Source organism: Asterias rubens, chromosome 19 (assembly GCF_902459465.1).
Source record: "Asterias rubens chromosome 19, eAstRub1.3, whole genome shotgun sequence".
Classification (NCBI taxonomy): domain Eukaryota; kingdom Metazoa; phylum Echinodermata; class Asteroidea; order Forcipulatida; family Asteriidae; genus Asterias; species Asterias rubens.
The window spans coordinates 8,047,607-8,060,879 of record NC_047080.1 but is presented as its reverse complement, the minus strand read 5'-3'; the positions used below and the strand labels follow the sequence as shown (position 1 = coordinate 8,060,879).

Below are 13,273 nucleotides of genomic sequence, written 5' to 3'. Positions count from 1 at the left end.
AAATATACACAGAATGCACAATTTTAAAAAGATGATCAAATTCCAGTTACAAAAAGGAAACATCAAAATTGGTTTAGGAGGGAAAATATTTGTGTAAAAAAAATTGTGTTTAAAATAGTTAGACAGTAGCCTAGAAACAAAATGAGAAACAGTTTTGTTGGCACTCATGCATTTAACATGTTTAAACACGGTTTTATTTGAACAAGCACACAACTAAGGCGTGTAAGGAATTTTAAAAACATGTCTTGCCTTTCCATTCTCTCTCAGGTCACAGGTCAGTGTGAATGCAAGCCCCGGGTCACAGGTCAAAAATGTGACCAATGCGCACAGGGCTACTGGAACATTGATCAAGAATGTATACGTAAGTGTTCTACTATCTTGTACAATTTAAAATGGCTATTTATATCTAAGGAGGAGGCACTAGGGGGAGTCTTAGAGTGGGGAAGGGGTGGCTCCTCTCACTGCGGCATCCTCTCTGGTTGCGCCACTGCAGAGTTTAGAAATAGAAAAATTCCCTAATAAATTTGGTTGGCTGATCCCAATTGGTCACCATAATCCCAATTGGTCACTGTCCCATTTGGTCTCCATGACCCACATTGGTCACCATGACCCCATTTGGTCCCCATGACCCCATTTGGTCCCCATGACCCCATTTGGTCACCATGACCCCATTTGGTCACCATGACCCCATTTGGTCACCATGACCCCATTTGGTCACCATGACCCCATTTGGTCCCCATGACCCCATTTGGTCTCCATGACCCCATTTGGTCACCATGACCCCATTTGGTCAACACCATCCCATTTGGTTAACATAATTTTTTTTGTCACCACAATCCCAATAGGTCGATGTCCCATTTGGTCTCCATGACCCCATTTGGTCACCATGACACCATTTGGTCACCATGACCCCATTTGGTCCCCATGACCCCATTTGGTCTCCATGACCCCATTTGGTCACCATGACCCCATTTGGTCACCATGACCCCATTTGGTCAACACCATCCCATTTGGTTAACATAATTTTTTTTGTCACCACAATCCCAATAGGTCGATGTCCCATTTGGTCTCCATGACCCCATTTGGTCACCATGACACCATTTGGTCACCATGACCCCATTTGGTCCCCATGACCCCATTTGGTCTCCATGACCCCATTTGGTCTCCATGACCCCATTTGGTCACCATGACCCCATTTGGTCAACACCATCCCATTTGGTCACCATAATTCTTTTTTGTCACCACAATCCCAATAGGTCGATGCCCCATTTGGTCTCCATGACCCCATTTGGTCACCATGACCCCATTTGGTCAACACCATCCCATTTGGTCACAGTGATAACCATAATCAGACCATTTCTTCTTTGTGTCCATCTAGCTTGTGAGTGCAGCCTTGAAGGCACTGCCCCTTCCACCTGTAATGCCTTGGACGGTAGATGTACCTGTGACCTTGTGACCGGTCAGTGCGGCTGTAAGGTCCCGACCATAGCTGGACGGACGTGTGATCGGTGTGGCCGCGTTGAAGAAGGTAAAATGCTGCAAAATCTTAGATTGCTGTGTAACTGTTTTTCTTATCAATGCACAAAGTCTTTTCTCCTGTATTTCTTGAAGTGTAATAATAACAATAATAATAAGAATAATAACCAACCCTTCTTTTATAGCGCATATCACAAAGAGGACCCTATGCGCTGTGAAGGGAAATCAACAATTGTACAAAGTAAATAGATATATTTTCAGCCGGGTTTTGAATTGTTCTGAATACTCAGCCAGAAAACGGCTTCAAATCAAGTTGTCACAACTCTCTTAATAGACCTTATGCACATGACGTCATTCGGGAAGGGCTCCCTCACCTAGAGGTCAAAAGGACGTTGTTCTTTGGCCAATCTTTTGCGCAGCGCATACAAATCTGTGTGTTTCGATCTGTGTGTCATCGGTTTACCTCTAAGATGGAGGCTGGATGACATCAATGCATAAGGTCTTTACACAGCTCTCGACTAGATACAAAACTGAATCTAACAATGGCTCTTTGTCTTTTGTTCTCTTCCCATTGTTTTCTCTTCATCCATTGTTCACCTCTTTCTGTGTGTCATCTCTATTGTCTTAACAACCAACCCCATTATTAGATGGGTCGGAAATAGTTTCTGAAGTTTTTGTCGGTGAGTATAAACTAACACTTTTTTTTACAAAAATCCGGCATGCTGGGCCAGAGGTTATTGGTTCAAATCCTGCTGTGGTGAAATTGTCTTTGCTCAAAACCCAAGTATTACATATTTACCCAGTCAGTTTCCCTTGTGATATATTACTGGAAGTTTAGTTTCATGAAAGCAGTTGCACCCATCAGATTGGCAATTTATGGGAAGGTTTTGGTCAGTTCAAGCTAATTGAATAAACTTCTTGAAATTCCTCATAGTCTTCAATGAGCTTGCATAAATATTGATCACTTGTAATTCTAATGTAAGAAATGTTCTTTTTGGTGTTATTTTTGAATAAATTAAAGAAATATTTGAAGAAGTCCTAAGAATAACTTTTCTCAAATCTGTTGATGTAGCTTTTCTTCAAAAGGAATTTACATCATTGGTAATTGATGAGAAAATGTTGATTTGTGAGGCAGGGTTTATTGTGAAATACTCCGCTGGATTTTGCCAGTCCAAGACTGCTGTGAAGTTTTTTTTTTTTTTTTTCCAATGTTTTTTTGTATAAATGGTAAATTTTTAGTGTGTATTTTTGTATAACATATTTTTAGACTCGCAAAACCAAGACAATTTTATATTTCTGCAAGTGACAATAAAACATTAATAATTAATAATAAGAACAAAGGTGAGTTAATTTATGGTAAACTAATAGTACAACTTTTCATGTCTGCGAATGATTTATTTTTTGCCAGGTTCTTTCCCTAACTGTGAACCTTGCCCTGAGTGCTTCCAAAACTGGCGCAAAGCTTTCCAAGACATGGCAGACGTGTTTACTCAACAGCAAATGACTCTCGAAGGTAAGGTCCAGTGGGTGACATTGGAACACTAGGGGTCCGTTTTCGCAGCTGTAACCACTAACTATATCACACTAAGCCACCTGACTATTGACCTGTGATTAACCAATGTCTAAATCAACCAAAACAGTTAATGGTTATGACCACCAAAACGCACCATAGGTGGTAGCATAAAGGTCCATTGTTGAGGAAAGTTTCATTGTTTAGGAAAGTTCCAACAATATTCACAATAGAACGTTATTCCAGAAATACTCACAAAATTATACTCGCAAGAAAAAAAAATCTAAAAAAGTATTTCCAACTTATGAAACGTTATGGGCATAAAGATAATTTTTCTATTATCTGTTATAGCACTGTTAGCAAACTACGATGGCATGACTGCTATGGAAGTAGACACTATGCTGAACTTCATCAGGAGAAACTTAACTAGTGCTGAACAAGCCATAGAGCTGGGCACCAGGGAAGTTGTTGATCTGGAAGATGTAGAGGCAGGCTACAGGCAGGTTGGTTACCAGCGTTGTGTGTGTCATTTTGAAGGATATGTCAATGGTTTATCTTGGGTTTTTTTTATTTTTTTATTTCAGGATTGTTTTTCTCAAAATCTTCCTAAGCCTTAAAATTGTTCTTGAAAAAGAACAACAATATTCACAATAGGGAGAACAAATTAATCCACATTGTATTCAAGCATATAGCTTTGTATTTCTGGTGATGCACAGATCAGTCTGTAACCTTAATTGTAACGTCATCGAGACTCTGGGGGAACCAGCTCAAAACCTCCTTGAGCCTTCAACTTGTTCTTGATTGAAGTAAAAGCAGTCACCAAAGGGAGAAGAAATAGTCAACGTTGTGTCCAAAATTGTATATTGGATTTTTATTTCTGGTGAGGTTCTGGGTCTAGAATAAGGGGGAACCCAGCTCAAAACCTCTTCGGGCCTTCAAAGGTTTCTTCAAAGATAAATGTAGTCCCCGGCCTTCGTAGTAACCTTTGGAGAGAAGCAAGATAGTCAAAGCTAGTCAGAATCCAATGATTTTTTTATTATTTTGTATTTATTTATTCGACGTCCAACACCCGATAACCACCTTTTACAGGTATCATTAAAAAGAGTAACAGATAAAACTATTTCTAAATATGTATATAAAAAAGGCTGTAACTACAATTACACAATATTTGCTAAGCGTTGATTGAGCATCCTTATGCATCCCTGTTTAGATTTCAATGGAGATAGCAAATTTCACTGCTTTAGTGGCAGCCATAGAGGCCAAGCAGTCGGTGCTGACGACCAGTACAAACCAAGTAAGTTCCTTCAGCGGGAACGTCATCGTGGGGGACAACATGGTCAGGAACGCAGCCCAGCTAGGAGGGGAACTATCCACTTTGGTGACTGCCCTGATGAGCCAGTTTCAACTGGCGAATGGAACATGGTTCACTATCCAAGGTAGGGTGAAAAACCTGGGCCCAATTCCATAGAGCCGCTAGGCCAAAAAATTTGCTTAACATTAAATTTCTCCCTTGATAAAAACAGGATTACCAACCAATTTTCCACGTGATTTTTTAGGATTAGCAAACAACAGCTGAATACCAGTAACAAGCAACATGAAACAAATGGAAATTTTGTTGGTAATCCCGTTTTTATCAAGGATGAAATTTCATGCTAAGCAAATTTTTGTGCTTAGCAGCTCTATGAAATTGGGCCCTGGTCATGGTGGTGCTCATTATTATTTTTTTATTTGTTTTTATTTGTTTATATATTTCCACAAAAACTCAAAAAAAGGGAGAAAATAAAAAAACATAATATTTACAATAAAAGAAATGGGATAACCAGACACCCATAGACCATCCAGACGAAGTAGTTAAACCAAAAGGATTGTAAGAACAACCCAAGTAGTCGACCGAGAGTATCAAGATCATCACTTTCAAGAAACTGGTTACGAAACAAAACTATTTTGACACTATCACAAATACCAAGATTGACACATTATTATTCTGGTTTACATCATGCAAATCTTAAATCTTTTATTTAAAAAAAAATATTGTTTTATGAGCAAATTGCAAGACATTACAAGGCCACAGATGGCCGCTTCAAGGTGAGGGCTATTAAAGCCATAATACACTTCGGAAACAGAAACAAAAATAACAGTTCACAGATTTACAAATAACCTACAGGGTTTACATAAGGTAATGGTGAAAGACTTCTCTTGAAATATTATTCCATGAAATCCTTTACTTTTCGAGAAAAGATTAAAACAATTATCAATTCTCGTTGTCGAGAATTATAAATTTATTTTAAACACATGTCATGACACGGCGAAACACGCGGAAACAAGAGTGGGTTTTCCCCGTTATTTTCTCCAGACTCCGATGACCGATTGAGCCTAAATTTTCACAGGTTTGTTATTTTTTATATCAGTTGTGATACACGAAGTGTCGGCCTTTGGATAATACTGTTTACCGAAAGTGTCCAACGGCTTTAAACTGTCTTGGGCACATTGGGGCACATTGCCACCTACTCCTTGGGCCTAAATTGACCTTATGCACATGACGTCATTTCAGTTGGGCGCCCTCACATAGAGGTTTAAAAGGAGATTGTTCGTTGGACAATACTGTGCGCCATGCATACAAATCTGTGCATCTCGATTGTTTCGTCACAATTTTTCCTCTAAGATGGCGGCTGGATGACGTCAATGCATAAGGTCTATAGGGGTTATCCCCTACACAGTCCGTAAGGATGTAGGTTTGGGTATCATCCACTAGGAGCCTGTGTACAGCAGAATGCACTACTTTCCCAACAATTTATTAAAAGGAGACCTGAGTTTGCCTATGACAAATAAAGAATATTAGTTTTGGTTTTAACCTTGCATAGGATTCGAACCGCCTCTAGCTCTCTCGGTTGTCTATTGGTTAAGACACTGCTCTAGAATTGCAAAGTTCGTGGGTTCACAGAGCTTGGAAAAATACAGTGCTAACACACATCGGTGTAAGGTCAAAACCAAAATTAATGTGAAAAGTTAGGTTAAGTGTTCTGAATCTTTTCCCTAGAATTGAATGCTGCGATCGAGGCTTCTTATCAACACGTCCAGCAACTCATCAGGGTAGTTGACGGCCTTCTTCAGGATATTGAGCGGTCGGCGATGGAACGCCAGAGCGCGGAAGTGATTCTCAACGACAACTCCCGTGACGCTGAGTATACGACGAACGCAGAGCGGCTCGCTGCGATTGAAATCATCCAAGCAGATTACCCTGTAGCCTCGACCTTCCAGGATGTGCAGGTTGCCCAGACAGTGGCTCAGGGAGCTAATGTTACGGCAGAGGTAACCTTGGCTGGGGTTGAGGCCGTTCAGAGGCAGGCTAGTGCCCAGGCTTATCAGAGTGAAGTGGCTAGGTATAATACTACGAATGCTGAGACGGCAGGGAGTATGGCTCAATCAGCTGCAGTGACCTACAAGGTAAATATTATATGAATAATAATAATAATAGTAGCTTCTTAAACAGCGCGCATATCCCCCACTCAGTGACGCTTTATCTTACAGTATTTTCCTGCAAGGTATGTGGGACCATACGAGACCTACTCCTTTTACATAGCACCATGTGATGTATTACAAGACCAGCTACTACATAAAAAGGGCATAGACACATACACAGCTTTCAATGTTTCCAATGAACAAGCAGTCTTTTATGGAAAGGTTTGCGGTAAATAATTTAATTTTACCCAGTCAGTTTCCCTTGGTTTTTTTATTGTTGGGGGCATGGTTGGCTTGTGCATAAAGCGCTCGCCTCCCATCAAGGTGACCCTGGTTCAATACCCGGCTAGTTGAGTTGAGTTCTCTGCTGTGCCACAAGGGTTTTCCAGACCATCTGGTTCCCCCCCCCCCCCAGGAAAAATCAAACACTTTCGATCTTGGCTGTGCTCCGTGGTCATTATGGGTTGATGTGGCTGGCAGCCAAAGAGGCCCTTGCATGCCTGCTTCTCGAACACGTTGTAGCCACGTCTTTCGCAATTCAGCTCTTAGCTGCAAGTAAGGATGATTAGCCTCCCAAATTATTATAATTACTCCCTGTTTTTTTTTGCCTTGAAGGATGTTGCGTTATCCACCAAAGCCAATATGACCAGCTCCTACATCCAGGTCCTAGACACCTACACAGCTCTACAGGAGGCCGAGTCCCGTACTATCAACGCCAGAGATATTGCGTTTGCTGTCCAGGGCATGACGGTCCGACCCTCCTCCGAGATACAAACACTCGTAGAGCTCATCAATGCTGCTTCACTGAGTGACACGGACGTGGAGAATCTACGGCTGGAGTCCATGAATAAATTGACAAGGGCGGAGCAGACCAAGAGAACGGCCGGAGAGGCACAGTAAGTTTATTTTATTCATTCTGTGCTATTCCACAGGGTAGAAACCTGGGCAACAACTAGGAAATTGGAAATGATACTTATAGAGTCACAGAAAAAGTAAGGAAGAGGATTGTGGTATAAGAGATGTTTAAATTGGCATCGGGGATAAAGAATATTAATTTTGGTTTTTACCCATACACCGATGTGTGTTAGCACTGTATACTCAGTACTTTCCCCGAGTCCTGTGAAAAAATATCACAGGCATGTTACTTGGGTGGGATTCGAACCCACGACCCTTGCAATTCTAGAGCAGTGTCTTACCAACTAGACTACCAAGGTTGCCCGGAAACAAACAAAAAACTTTACTGAACAAAAGATGTATGCCTGAAGACGATCTGAGCATACTGATTGAGCTGTCAACCACCGTTTTTTTTCTTCAGAACCAACACTACTTGAAAGAGATCTTCACATGGTGGTACCAGCAATCCTCACCTAATAAGGTTTATCGCGAATAGCAAAATGTCAAGAGAGGGCGCTGTTGAACCCACACAAAGGTATAGGTGTTGTGTGCGTGAGTCGTAGAAACTGCATAGAAACCGCCCCATATTCCTTCCCACAATGCATTGCGTTTCTGAATCGCGATAAACCTTATTATGCTTCCACCATGTAAAGTTTCAAATTCTACTTATTTTCTAATTGATAAGAACCCAGTATTATTTGTTTGGTATTTCCTCTTTTATAGAATGGAAGCGGAAACAGCCGGAGCTCAGGTGCAGAACTTGGAGTATGACCTGGCGGAAGCGACCAGAGTGAGGGAAGAGACTTCTCAGAGACTTCAGGAAATTGATGGCAACATCACCGCCATCACTACAACAGCCAGTCAGGTAGGCTTCGGGTTCATTGAATAAAGGCACTGGACACCTTTGGTCACCTTTGTTCTGCTAGCAAAGACACCCTTGTTATCCCCAATGTTGCCACCAAAGCGTATGGTCAACGTAGTTTTCAGTTTGCTGCACCTCATTTAAGGAACAATCTCCCTCTACACATCAAACAAACTACCACTATCTCAATTTCAAGACTTTTCTCAAAACATTACTGTTCAGTTCATCGTATACATAATTATTTTTTTGTTCCTCTGAGCACTTAGAGACTTTCTTTTGGAGATGTTAGGCGCTATAGAAATGCAGTTGTTATTATTATTATTATTATTATTATTATTCTTATTATTGTCATCAAAGACCAGTATTCTCACTTGGTGTATTCCAACATATACACAAAATAACAAACCTGTGAAAATTCAATCTCATTTGGTCGTCGAAATTGCAAGATAATAATAAAAGAAAAAACATCCTTATTTACTCGAAGTTGTGTGCTTTTCAGATGCTTGATTTCGAGAATCAAATTCAAATATTTTAGAGGAAAATTACTTCTTTCTCGAAAACGACATTACTTCAGAGGGAGCCGTTTCTCACAATGTTTTATACTATCAACAGCTTTCCGTTGATCATTGACTAGTAAGTTTTTATGCTAACATTGATTACCCGCTGCCAAAACATAGGATTCGAACTGCCTCTTGCTACCAGGCAACCTCGGTAGTCTAATAAGACACTGCTCTAGAATTGCAAGGGTCGTGGGTTCGAATCTCACCCGAGTAACATGCCTGTGTTATTTTTTCACAGGACTCAGGAAAGCACTGAGTATACCGCACAGTGCTAACACACATCGGTGTATGGGTAAAACCAAAATTAATGCTAACAGTGATTACCAGTAGTGTCCAGTGCCTTGAATCGAATCAACAGATCAATAAAATAACAAATATTGAACTCTTCCTTTAAAAAAATTACTTGGAAAATGGAAATGGTTAAGTCGAATTAAACATGTTCTTGCTTGGTAGGTCCAAGCACAAGCTCAGGAGGGGTACACCAGTGGTCAGCAGACGTCATCTTCCATTATGAGTATACTACAGGGAGTCAGGAATACAGAGCAATGTTTCAGTGCTAAGAGGAACCAGGCTGAAGATGCTGCTAATAGGGCTGGATCAGCCTTCGGTCAAGCCTCAACGGCCCAACAGGTTAGTCATTAGGCATGTCCATGGCCGGATCTCACAAAGCTGCTGATAGGCACTTGACACGTTTGGTTATTGTTAAAGACACTGGACACTATATTGGTAATTGTCAAAGACCAGTCTTCTCACTTGGTGTATCGGAACAATGCATAAAATAACAAACCTGTGCAAATTTGATATGAAATTAAGAAAAAACCTTGTCACACGAAGTTGTGTGCTTTCAGATGTTTGATTTTGAGACCTCAAATTCTAAACTTGAGGTCTCGAAATCAAATTCGTGGAAAATTACTTCTTTCTCGAAAACTACGTCACTTCAGAGGGAGCCAGTTTTCACAATGTTTTATACTATCAACCTCTCCCTATTACTCGTTGCCAGGTGAGGTTGTATGCTAATAATTATTTTGAGTAATTACCAATAGTGTCCACTGCCGTTTGTTGTAAAAATTCTGGCCAAAATGGGCATCAAAGCTGCATGAAAATAAAGAAGAAAACAACCTTGTTGCACAAATGTGTGTGCTTTCAGATGCTTGAGAAAGGCTTCAGTCCTGCATGAAGTCTTTCTCAGATTCAAATATTTTAGTGACACGTTACTTCAGAGGGAGCCGTTTCTCACAATGTTTTATACTATCAACAGCTCTTTGTTGCTCGTTAACAAGTAAGTTTTTTATGCTAACAACTATTTTACAACTATCTAACAACTTAAATATTTTAAGTAATTACCAATAGTGTCCAGTGCCTTTAAGCACAAAAACTATTGAAGCACAAAAATATGGCTTAAGAATATTATTTCGTTGGCTCAGTGCTATAAGGTAATTAATCGCAATTTCATGCTGAATTGATCAAATGGGCAATTAAAGACAAATGCATATCTTTAATCTATCTTCATGTGTAGGTGTTTGATAGCATTTCTCAGGACGATGAGACCACCGATATGCTACTGGCTGCAGCGAGGGTACAATCCTCAGCAGATGCTACGGTCGTCCAGACATCATCTGACAATGCTAATCAGCTACGAGATGACATCAACTACGTGCAGCAAATTGCAGATCTAGATGGTGAGTTTCTTTGTATAGCTTCAACATAGAGTTATAAATAAGAACTAGAGGGCGCACTGGCCTATACACAAGGCCCGGCATGCGCGCATGCGGCCATTTTGTAATTTGACAAACCAGCATCGCATAGTGTGTGATTTTGCGGCCCGGTGTGTGCCCATTTTGTAAGTTGACAAAACAGCATCGCGTAGCGTTATCAACACACTCTCTCCAACGTGTACGTCATATTCAACGCGCGTACAAAGTTTTTACAAAATGGCGTGCACGTCTCCTTGCGGTCCCGTCGCGTTTGTACACGCAGCATCACACACGCAGCATCACACTATATAACTCTATGAGAATCAACAAGTTTAACTTTCACCTGGAGAATATTTTTCTTTCCTTATCAACCAGGCTGAGACTTTTGAGATGTTTAGGTGACTGTAGGCCTACTGGGTAAAATTCATCGTTGTTGGAAATGTTCGCTTGCTGAGAATTACTGTATGTCAACAAAATCTTCCTTTCAACAACAAATGTTGAGTTTTGGGTTAAAGTTTGCCATGGTTTACCTGTTTTTTTGTTGTTTTGTTATTAAACCTCCTAGATTAGCTAGGGTCGAAACGTCGAGCAATTAACTATTATGTTGATGTATTAAGTCAAAGTTCGGTTCTGACAATGATATTCTCAACAACAAAAATTGTGTCAGAAGTTGTTGAAATTTGTTTAATACAAAAATGAAGTGGTTAATTGTTGAAATGAAATTGATGCTGAACTGTTTATGTATGTTCTTTATTTGATATTTTATATTGGTCAAAGATTAAATCAAAAGAAACTTTTTGAATTAAATGTTTGGATTTTCAGTTAAAATGTGCTGTGCAATTGCGATGGACATGGGATTTTATCTTCAAATGCGCGCTAATCCTCCAATAAGATTCGCAGAATGGAGTGGTGATAAAAACCTATATTGCACGGCTAATAATGCGTCGTGTTCTATGTCACGCGCCAAGTTTGCTTGAAGATAAATACAGTTTAAAGCTGATGTTTTGTAATTTGCTTATTTGTGTCTTGTATCTCTCTCTCATTGTTTATTTTATTGTTCTCTTTATGTGCTTAGAGGCTTTAAGCATTAGGCGCTTTGCAAATGTCTTATTATTATTATTATTATTATTTTTATGATTATGATTCTGATTCTGATTCTGATTCTGATTATGATTCTGATTATGATTATGATTATGATTATGGTTATGATTATGGTTATGGTTATGGTTATGGTTATGATTATGATTATGATTATGATTATGATTATGGTTATGGTTATGATTATGATTATGATTATGATTATGATTATGATTATGGTTATGATTATGGTTATGGTTATGGTTATGGTTATGATTATGATTATGATTATGGTTATGGTTATGATTATGATTATGATTATGATTATGATTATGGTTATGGTTATGGTTATGGTTATGATTATGATTATGATTATGATTATGATTATGATTATGGTTATGGTTATGGTTATGGTTATGGTTATGATTATGATTATGATTATGATTATGATTATGATTATGATTTATTATGATTTATTAATAATTCTTCTTCTTCTTCTTCTCCATCACGCAGCACTCATGACCCAGTACATGACCCAACGCACACAAATGCAGCAGCTGAACTCTTCACTGGAAGGACTGGAGACCAGTCTAGATGCCATCATGGCCAACCTGGAGGGCGCAGAGGGAGGCGATTTAAAGTGTAAAACGTAGAGAAAGAACTGGGGACTAGTCTATGTGCTATTTATAGTCTCGATAAAGTAATAATATACAAAACCGACTACATGTTTGTGTTCTTGACACATAGAGTTATATATAAGAACTAGAGGGCGCACTGGCCTATATACGCGTTCCGGCATGCGCGCAGGCGGCCATTTTCTAAGTTGACAAAACTGGCATCTCACAGCGTGTGTTTGTGCGGCCATTTTGTAAGTTGAACAAACAGCATCGCCTGAGCGTTCAATTAAAAAAAACTCAAACATGTATTTCATTTTCAACGCGCGTGCAGAATGACGCGTTTGTCATCTTGCGGTCCCGTGGCGTTTGTGCACGAAGCATCACTCGTGCGCCCTCTAGTTCTTATATATAACTCTATGTCTTGACACCATATTTGAGAGCATTTTTTTATGTCAAGAGGTATGCCATTTATACACGGTGCTGGTGATTGTAACATTTGAAGTTTTTAATACAATATTTGATTTGATTTTGTTTTTTAAATATGAACATTCCAAATTTTCATTCATTGAAATTTTGATTGGCTATTTTTGTTCTCAAATATTTCTTATACGATTGTTTAGAATTGTGGATGTTAATGTCATTTAGAGAAGAAAAGAAGTTGTGTTTTTGAATCTGTGTTACACAGAGTGATTGTTCATTTTGGCCATCTGTGCTTATTGAGGTCTTCCTGTACAGAAATAAAAAAAGTTGTGTAATTTTGACGCTCTTGCATTCCATATTATAGTAGCTACGTACCTATTTATCTTAACCATTTACTGAGTGTTGGCTTCAGAAAAATCATGTTGGATGTGTATGGGCTGTGTGTTGACTCTCACGCTATTAGTATTGAAGGAACACGTTGCCTTGGATCAGTCGAGTTGGTCTTTGAAAAGCGTTCTGTAACCGTTTGTTATAAAATGCATATAAGTAGAAAGATGTTGTAAAAGTAGAATACAAAGATCTACATAAATATGCCGTGAAATTGCGTGGTTTTCTTTCTACCTCGTCGACTAACACGGTCAGCCATTTATGGGAGTCAAATAAATGGCCGACTGTGATAGTTTGCGACGTAAAAGGAAAACCGT

General features: G+C 39.4%; 1 protein-coding gene across 2 annotated transcripts in view; it reads left to right on the top strand.

The window, feature by feature from the left end:
* LOC117303034 (laminin subunit beta-1-like) overlaps positions 1-12,342 on the top strand; it is a 49,681-nt gene extending 37,339 nt beyond the window's left edge. The window contains exons 26-37 of one of the 2 annotated variants that reach the window (XM_033787070.1): positions 268-361; positions 1,379-1,528; positions 2,124-2,156; positions 2,885-2,989; positions 3,338-3,489; positions 4,197-4,422; positions 6,024-6,430; positions 7,061-7,341; positions 8,063-8,204; positions 9,215-9,391; positions 10,278-10,440; positions 12,046-12,342. In XM_033787070.1, the coding sequence (XP_033642961.1) occupies positions 268-361; positions 1,379-1,528; positions 2,124-2,156; positions 2,885-2,989; positions 3,338-3,489; positions 4,197-4,422; positions 6,024-6,430; positions 7,061-7,341; positions 8,063-8,204; positions 9,215-9,391; positions 10,278-10,440; positions 12,046-12,185 (2,070 nt within the window). In that variant the 3' untranslated portion in view covers positions 12,186-12,342. The remainder of the gene's footprint in view (positions 1-267; positions 362-1,378; positions 1,529-2,123; positions 2,157-2,884; positions 2,990-3,337; positions 3,490-4,196; positions 4,423-6,023; positions 6,431-7,060; positions 7,342-8,062; positions 8,205-9,214; positions 9,392-10,277; positions 10,441-12,045) is intronic. The other variant, XM_033787069.1, reaches the window with a different exon arrangement.
* The last annotated feature ends 931 nt before the right edge of the window (positions 12,343-13,273 follow it).